Source organism: Curcuma longa, chromosome 10, assembly GCF_044706935.1.
Source record: "Curcuma longa cultivar G26 ecotype Majalengka, Jawa Barat chromosome 10, ITB_CL_G26_1.1, whole genome shotgun sequence".
NCBI lineage: Eukaryota > Viridiplantae > Streptophyta > Magnoliopsida > Zingiberales > Zingiberaceae > Curcuma > Curcuma longa.
The window spans coordinates 6,038,538-6,047,600 of record NC_133870.1 but is presented as its reverse complement, the minus strand read 5'-3'; the positions used below and the strand labels follow the sequence as shown (position 1 = coordinate 6,047,600).

At 41.0% G+C, this 9,063-nt stretch overlaps 2 protein-coding genes and 1 long non-coding RNA gene across 3 annotated transcripts; 2 read left to right on the top strand and 1 right to left on the bottom strand.

Moving 5' to 3' along the window:
• Window positions 1-422: 422 nt before the first annotated feature.
• Window positions 423-3,908, top strand: LOC141836529 (uncharacterized). Its single transcript, XM_074724043.1, has one exon. It carries the CDS (start codon window positions 423-425, stop codon window positions 3,660-3,662), a length of 3,240 nt encoding a protein of 1,079 aa, XP_074580144.1. The 3' UTR covers window positions 3,663-3,908.
• A 2,175-nt stretch (window positions 3,909-6,083) lies between these two features.
• On the top strand, window positions 6,084-7,036 carry LOC141835722 (uncharacterized). Its single transcript, XR_012602412.1, has 3 exons — window positions 6,084-6,123; window positions 6,213-6,430; window positions 6,949-7,036. It is a non-coding gene; the product is annotated as an uncharacterized LOC141835722 (long non-coding RNA).
• Window positions 7,037-7,578: 542 nt separating this feature from the next.
• On the bottom strand, window positions 7,579-8,934 carry LOC141836214 (sufE-like protein 1, chloroplastic/mitochondrial). The gene has a single exon (XM_074723652.1). It carries the CDS (start codon window positions 8,901-8,903, stop codon window positions 7,785-7,787), a length of 1,119 nt encoding a protein of 372 aa, XP_074579753.1. The 5' UTR covers window positions 8,904-8,934; the 3' UTR covers window positions 7,579-7,784.
• Between the last annotated feature and the right edge of the window lie 129 nt (window positions 8,935-9,063).

Sequence of the window (9,063 nt, the reverse complement as noted above, 5' to 3'; positions counted from 1 at the left end):
AATTTTGAGATTTATTGAAAGATTAAATTTAACAATGCTTTTATATTTTAAATTGTTTTATTAATATTTTTAGCATGAATTGTTATATTATGAAATTTTATTTATGTAACAACATTTATAATTTTATTAGAATAATTTAATTGTGGTGTAAGAATTTAACATGCATTATTTATCTAAAAACTAATTTGTAACTGTCAAAAAAATATTTTATTTATTAATTTTTGCTATAAATGGAACCAAATTTATAAATGGAGCCAAATTTTTGGGCCGACCCACGACAGGCCCTAATCTGATCGCCGCCGCCGCCGCCGCCGCCGCCGCCGCCGCTCCACTCCGGCCTTCGTTTCCCCACCACGGATCGCCGTCGCGCCGCCGTCCGCCGGCCTTGCTACTTCGGGCAAAGGCGCTCAAACCAATCGAACATGCCCAGGCTCTCAACGCCACAGAATCAAATCAAGGCTGGCTTGCTCAGGCCCTCTGTTCGCTCACTCAAGCTCCTCCTCCTCTTCCTCCATAGGGCATGCAAGCCCACCCTTGTTCTCCATCTTTTCTCCCAAATAACCGCCAACTCTATCCTCGTCCATCCCTATACTCACTCCCTTGTCGCCCGTACACTCCTCCAATCCCACCGCTTCCGGGAAGCCAAGCGCTTCATTTTCCGCGCTGAGTCGGACTTCGGTTTCACTCCCAACAGCTCCCTCTTCGAGTCCCTTATCCATGGTCTTTGCGTCGTCGAACGGAATCCAGATGAAGCCCTAGCTATCCTGCAGGAATGCATTCAGCATCACAAATTTTGCCCCTCTGTCGGAATCTATCGTGCTTTCGTTTTGGCTTTTGGTTCTCAAGGTAGATTCGATAGAGCAGTACAGGTCTTGGAGGCCATAGGTGATGAGAAAAATCTATTTTTGACTGATAATTTCATATGCAGTTCCATCATCTCTGGATTTTCGAGGATTGGGATGCCTGCACTAGGTCTAGAGTTTTATGAAAGAGCCAAAGTTGCTGGCTTGGATCCTAATCTTGTCACCTTTACTACGGTGGTTGATGCTTTATGCAGAGAAGGGAGAATTGATGAGGCTTGCAATCTGGTTCGGAAGATGGAAGACAATGGAATGGTGCTTGATGTTGTTTTGTATACCTGCTTGATTGATGGGTATATGAAGAGAGGTGAGATAATGGAAGGACTTCGGAAACACAAATTCATGATGGAAACAGGAATAAATCCAGATGCAGTTAGTTATACTAGCATCATTGACGGTCTATGTAAGGAGGGGAGTGTAGAGAAAGTGATTGGTTTTCTGACTGAAATGGCGAATCAGGATATACAACCCAATTTAGTGACTTACACAACTATAATTCGTGGTTTCTGCTTGAGGAATAAGTTGGAGGAAGCACTTTGCTTACTGAGGAAGGCTGAAGAATTTGGTTTTGTTGCAGATGAATTCCTTTATTCTATCATGATTGATGGCTTCTGTAGGAGGGGGGACTTAGATGGTGCTTTCAATATGCTTGAAGAAATGGAGAGAAAAGAGATAAAGGTTGGGCCTGTGACCTATAACACCGTCATCAATTCTCTGTGTAAAGTTGGTCAGATAAACAAGGCAAATGAGATCTCAAATGGTTTCATCAACGATAATTTTACCTATTCTATACTGTTACACGGGTACCTCAAGGAAACAAATGTAGGAGGCATCCTGGAGGTAAAAAGGAGATTAGATGAATCTGGCGTTATTTGTGACATTGTTACTTGCAATGTACTCATCAAGTCTTTTTTCATGGTAGGTATGGTAGAAGATGCTTGCAAGCTGTTTAATGAATTGCCTTCGATGGGTTTGGTTCCAAATTCAATTACATATTCTACTGTGATTGATGGTTACTTTAAAGAAGGTTTGGTTGAAAAAGCACTTATGTTGTTCAATGAGTATCAAAGGGATTCAACATTCACTAGTTCTTCCATCCATGATTATATGATCAAAGGATTGTGTAGGCATAGTATGACAGAAGTTGCTATCAAAGTGTTTGAAGACCTTGTTGAGAAAAGCCTATTTCCTGATGCAACTACTTGTAGGATGCTAATTCAAACTATATTTAGTGAAGGTAATGGTGATAGTTTGTTGAGGTTTGTTCACAGAGTGGAGAACATAGACCCTGAGCTTCTCTCTTTAATATGTAATGATGTTGTCCTTTTTTTGTGCAAGAAAGGGCGTTTTCCAATTGCATTGAATGTGTATATGCTCTTGAGAATGAAATACTTGCCAGTCAAGGGCAAATCATATGATGTGCTTCTGGAAGGTCTTTCACGAATTGGAGATAAACATACAACTGAAATAATAATGGGTGAATTCATCAAACAATATGGGACCTTTGCATCTGATAGGTCAAATGCAATCTTCCTTTACCTTTGCAAGAAAAATGTAGATAAAGCTATTCATTTTTTGAAGTTTAAGAGCAGAAGGATCCTAGCCACAACTATTGAATCCCTTAAGAAGAAGGGTAGAGTTGAAGATGCCTACAAGTTTTTATTGCAGTCTGAAGAAAATGGAGTGTCGTTGGATTTATTTGTTTACTCCATTGTGGTGGATGGACTTTGCAAGTCAGGTTATCTTGAAAAAGCTCTAGACCTATGTGCAGCCATGAAAAAGAAAGGACTACATCCAAATATAGTCATCTACAATTCTGTGATCAATGGGCTATGTCAAGAGGGATGCCTAACTGAAGCATTTAGGGTTTTTGATTCTTTGGAAAAACTTCTAATTCCTCCTACAGTTGTTACTTATTCTACTCTTATAGGTGCTTTGTCTAGACAAGGTTTTCTGGATGATGCAAGCAAACTATTAAAAAGGATGATCAACGAGGGTGTTATTCCTAATACATATGTTTACAACAAGCTAATAAATGGCTATTGCAGCTTTGGTTTAGTTGATAAAGCCATGGAACTTCTCTCAGATCTAGAAAAGTGTTCTTTGAATCCTGATGCTTTTACAATTGCTTCTATTATCAGTGGATTTTGTCAACAAGGGGATGTTGAAAGTGGTCTAAGCTTCTTTATTCAGTGCAAGAGTAGAGGGCATTTTCCAGATTTCTTGGGCTTCATGAGCCTCATAAAAGCGTTCTTTGCTAAGGGAAGGCTGGAAGAAGCAAGAGGCATGTTGCGGGAAATGTTGAAGTCCGAAGAAATTACGAACCTGATAAATGCTGCTGGAAATGAACTCCATCTAGAGTCCTTGCAGAATCTTCTATCAGTTGCATGTGAGCAAGGAAGAATTGAGGAAGTCATACCAATTCTAAATGAAATTTCTTGTATGTTTTTTTCTTCTGCAAGGTTTAGCAGCCACAGAATGTTTACGAAACTGAATAAGCTGCATGATTCTGATATGCTAGACATGAAAACTGAAAAGACAGTGGGAACACATATTCATCACCCAGAAAGGAATAGGGAGTCAAGGCCAGAACATGAACTCAGTTTGAAATTCAACATAGACAATGACAAGGAAGCTCATGAATATCAGATAGTAAAACCACCGGGAGATGACTTTGCTACCTACTATGCTATGATTTCATCCTTATGTCGCAGAGGGGAGCTGCAGAAGGCTAACATTGCAGTCAGAGCAATGCTTCAAGATCAAAAAAAAGTTCTCAGTCAGCCACTTGGGACTCTTTGATTAGTCAGAACCTTTCTGCAGGTTTTGGTCTGCTCATGGACAAGTGATAAGCAAAGCTGAGACTATTTTTGTTTACTGTTTTCATTCAGCTCCTTGCAACACTTTGCTGGGTAATAATTTCTGCAAGAGATTAAATTTTGTGCAGCGAGTCAATCCTAATGTGAAATAAAAACTCTACCAGGTATGGTGTCTATGTTTCTCCGTAAAGAATCCAGCTGTAGTCTCTCCAATATCTTCTATGATATTCCTGGATCTGTTTGAAAGTGGAAACTTAGCCTTGTTCCAGAGTTGGTACATGGCAAAATCCCCGTAGCTTGTAGATCAGAAAACATGCACAAAATCCTGATGCTTTTTTGATGCCACCTGACCTTCACTTGGTGACCTGATCTCTGATGCTACCAGTGTTTGTCAAGAACTAATGGTCTGAGGCTCCTTGTAATATCCATGGGGCTGTACTAATTAGACAGAGTCCATCAATTCTCAAAAGCAGACTGTTATGGTGCGACACTCAGTCAGCTCGAGGACATCAATTAGTTCACAATTCATAGTAGATCCTCTTCATTTAGATGTCAGCTTTTTACATTAGTTTTTTCTTTTGCTTCAACTGCTAACAGTCCTAGCCATTAAGTTTCTCTTATTCATCCTCCCTTTTTATAATCTTTAAACCTTAAAAGTGGAAGGCAGTTGACTTTTGTTTGGTGGAAATGACCTAGGGATCACGCACATTGGTGCAAGAACAACAAGGATGAATTGTGAATTTCAGCTATTTTGAGCTAGCCTAGTGGCTGTACAAGGTGATTGGAAAATTGTCTTCTGGACGTAAGGTGCATCCCTGAAATATCCAACTTTTGCATGAAAATGTTAGTAAAATTTGCTTGCATTATTAATGTATTATTCTTGGACAGTCTCTAAAGTTTGCATTACAAATAGAAATCACATTTAAGATAATGTTACATCATTGTCACCAACATCAAACCATATTTGTCGAGGAGCCAGGTAATTTATGATAATGATACAAAAATCACAGTCAATAATTCTGCAACCTCTCAGAAAGTCCTCATACAAATTCAGTAATGGTGTAGACAACCATCCTGGTATCTTCTCATCTGGTTATACCAACTGTATTTTACTAATTAACGAAACACCACCTCAGGTAATGCTGAAATGCAAGTCACCACCTCCCATTAATCTCACATGGTTAAGTGAGGCCCTCTTTGGGCTTCTTGAATTTCATGGGTCCACACCTGTTGCACAAAAATAGAATATGGACTTGATATTAGCTTCATGTTAATTTAGAAACTAGAGGATTGCCAATTATTCAATCACTTTTTTCTTTGCTAATCGCCTTATAGTATGTATGACTGTTGATTTTTTTTTTCTTTTCTCTATAGTGTTTTCTGATCAATGATTAAATTGCATAAAGGAATTGATGAAAAATTGGGAAGCCACTGTAGGACATAATCCTGAAGCTTTTGCAAGAATGGTATGACACATGCTTGTTGTATACTTTTGCTATCGAATGAGAAACAATTTCTATTTACATTTGATCGAATCTCTCTCTCTCTCTCTCTCTCTCTCTCTTATGCTCTAGGTAGATATGGAAGTTGTCCCCGAGGCAATGGTGCAACGGTAGAACATCCGGGTTGTGACCTAGGGACCCGTGGTTCGATCCCCAGTTACGGTGTATTTGTAAGAATTTTCTTCCAAATGGGGAACGCAATCAAAGGATGCTGGACATCTGGATTGGCCGCCGTATGTGCTTCCCGATTTACTCTGGTGGTCGGTGGGAAACTTCTGTGGGACCGGGCCGGCCACCCCAGGGATTGAATCCATGAGACTGACTGGGATTTATCATTTTTTTTTCTAGGTAGATATGGAAGTTAATGGAGTGCCTTTGAAGGTAATGTAAGTTATAGAGACTTGGTTGTCATTCTTAGTTCTGCAGAAGATGAATCAAGTAAATAAGTGGATTTTGGATAGATCATATTACAATGATAAGCAACACATTCGTAATTAGTTTATCACTGGGAAGGATGGGAAAAATCATATCCCATCTATTTTTGTCCATGGGATGAAAGATAGTGCCACTTCACTTCCATTGCCCACGGGAATTGCAGCGTTTGGCACACAAATTTGAGTAATATGTCTCAAACCACATGCAACACTTATCTTGTAATATTCTGAATTCTGTGAACTCCAAACTTTCTTCAAAATAATTGACAGGTGATAAAGTTATAGATAAAATGCCTTTGAACAATCTGATGGAACCTCACATAGGCTACTATCTTTCTTCTGGAAGGTTCGACAATGATTTATTTTTCAGTATTACAATCATCTATCCCAGTTTAATAGGATAGATCTTTCAGACTGATTTTAGTTATCTTATCCTTCTGTTTCCAGGATTTTGTTGATAGTGGAGCACATTCTACAATAATTTCTAAAAGTTATGCGACAAATGTGGGTACGGTGACCCTAAATTACTTTGGATTTATATGCTATTGAGAAAAAGCTGTTTCCATCCGAGTCTAAGCCTCCAAATTCATGTAGCAGCAATTGGAGCCTCTATGCTAGCTTCCATATAGGAATGACAGATGGATTGCTCTATGATACAATTTGGAGAAGGCGAAAGAGTAATTAACTATTTACCGAAGATGCTTGTTCGTATATTAGGCTCTATTGAAACTCCTGGATCAGCATTACACAGAGGTGTTGCTGTTGCAGTTGGCCAGTCAGTGTTATTAGGCTTAATCCATGTTGCACCAATTAAGGTACTTCTTTTTGTTTTGACCAATTCTATCAAAAACATGATTATTTGCAGACATTTAGTTATTGACTGGTGATGGATCTGGCCACTAGCTCTCGTCACATGTTCTCTCTATTTGGAAATTTATTTTCCACTTCGATGGTTGATAAATCAACTTGTGTTATGGTACACTGTATTAATGTCTCTCTACTCAATCGATAGATTTGCTTCTAAAAATCCATGTACATCAACACATGTCTACGAGGCAATTTATCTGTTTTACTATAATGCCGATAATAATTCTAAAACTTGGAGGAATCTGCATATAATATTTCATGAATCAGTAACTCTGTCTATCTTGGTCATAGATTGGCCCATGTATTCTACCCATGCTTGTTTCTATTTTCTTTAATCTTTCAAAATGTTATGTTCTTTTGTGCCTTATAATTCCTTTTCGAGTGAGTTCCATACAGATAAATTGTCTCCCAAAGATCATCAACTATCTGGGCCATCATTGTGCTTGACTGTGAAATATTCTAGCAGAAAAGGGCATACATTCATGTATCCCTGATGAAGAAAAACACTCAAAACAAGCATCAATAGGTCAACGATCTGATCGGGTAAGCAAACACAGATATGCTTTGCTATTATCTTGATTTCTAGCATTGCCAGTCGAAGCTTTCAAACTTCTCTGCTATTCAGTGTATCTGATACTTTGGTGTTGTCCTATGCAACTGAAGATTTTGTTACCAAGCGATGAAGTTCTTATTTGAAGTTTTCTGAAAAGAGAGTTTACCAAGAACACTGCAAAAAAATACTATGCTCATATAATGAACGTATCATCATTAGTGAATGCTTTTGGCTATATATTATTTGAACACTTCCATTTGTGGAAGCGTTTATTCAATGAATTCTGAGTTCTTTTACAATGTCCAAAGAGAATTCCAACAATCAAAAACTGGAGCAGGAACAAGGACAATATAGATTTTGTAGCCTCTCCATGAAAAACCTACATGGCATAAGGTTTTAGAATGACTCTAAAATGATTTGTTGAAGAATCACAAGACCAAGTCTTCTTCAAGTCTTCCACATGATACCATTCATTTAAAACAATCAAATACACAATACTGCATAGATTGGAAGAGTGCTGGCAGTCTCAGACTTAAATCACCATAAACTAAAGCCAAATATCGATCATTATCAGTAAACATAACAATCAGCAATCATCAAACTTGAAAATAGCATCACATATCTTCACTAAATGCATACTATCTATTGCTTACTCTCTCTTGTTTTCTCTTTTTCTTTGCTAGAGATCTACAGGAAGTAGCAATTACTGTTTGGGCGAAGAAAAAAGAAGAAATGAATACTGAGAACCTTTAGCCGGAGTGAGCTTCTGATGGAGTCTTGGCATCAATGGACAGTGCATGCAATCCACTCTGCAACTCCTCTTGCAGCAGGTCGTAGATAAGCCTGTGCCTCTTCACCAAGCTTTTCCCCTCGAACTCCTTCGAGATCACCCTGACATTGAAATGCGTCTCTCCATCAGTGCTTCCCCTGACTCCGGCGTGGCCTGCGTGGAGATAAGATACATCCTCCACCTCCAATTCCGACGGAGATAGCCCTTGTTGCAATCTCTCGATGATTCTCTTCCTCCTTCCACCAAGATCATCCCTTTCCGACGTCTCATCCTTATCAGCGAGATTTGAGTTACCGTTGACCTGTGAGGCCGATTCTCCAGGGACTTCCTCGGCTTCGCCGCCCAAAATTGAATTTTTCTCTTCTTTATTTGTTGTGCTCGCAGTCTTGGATTCTACAGGTTTACTGTCGCCGGTCTGGGCAGACTCGATGTACAGCTGGACGGCCTTCTGCTGCATGAGCTTGAGCATGTTGAGGAACCCGTTGTTCCTGGACGGGGTGAGGCTCTGGCGGAGGCCGAGGAGTTGGACGAAGTCGGGCGGCACGCGGGCGATGACGGTGGCGGGGGATCCAGAGAGGCCGAAGACGAGAAGGGCGGCGAGGCCCTTGGTTAGGGCGGAGTCCGAATCGGCCTCGAAGCGGACGGCGGTCGGGTCGTCAGGGTCGGAGAAGGCGCGGACCCAGACCTGGGACACACAACCGCGTACGCGGTGGGCGTCGGTCTTGAACGCGGGGTCGAGCGGCGGCAGCCGGGCGCCGTAGTGGAGGAGCTGCTGGTACTTGGCTTTCGGCTCGGGAACCGACTGGAAGAGGGCGATGATGTCGCGCAGCTTGGGAGGGAGGAGGGAGGCGTCCACGGATTCCAATTCTTGGTCCTGCTGCCGTTGCTGCTGCGCTCGGAGGGCGATTGGGGAGGATCTTGGGAGAGATTGGAAGGAGATCGGGGAGGAGAAAAGGAGCGACCTTGATAGGCAAAGGAAGGAGGAGGCGTTGGAAGGGAAGGCGGAGCGATTTGGGAGGAGCTTGGGAGATGCGACGAGGCGGCGAGCGGAAGAGGAGAAGATGCAAGAAGCCGCCATTGCTGGACACGGGGAGAGAGACGGAAGCTGGAATGAGGGATGGATCTCTCCTTTTGTGCTTGTCCTTATCGGATCGGATCCTAAAAACATACCCGATATTCGGATTTGGATCCTTTTCGGAAAAGCAAAGAACATTTTTTTTTAATTTTTGGAAACAACC

Excerpts from the sequence above, each read along its gene's own strand:
- LOC141836529 (XM_074724043.1), top strand. The coding sequence starts at position 423 with ATGCCCAGGCTCTCAACGCCACAGAATCAAATCAAGGCTGGCTTGCTC.
- LOC141836214 (XM_074723652.1), bottom strand. The coding sequence starts at position 8,903 with ATGGCGGCTTCTTGCATCTTCTCCTCTTCCGCTCGCCGCCTCGTCGCA.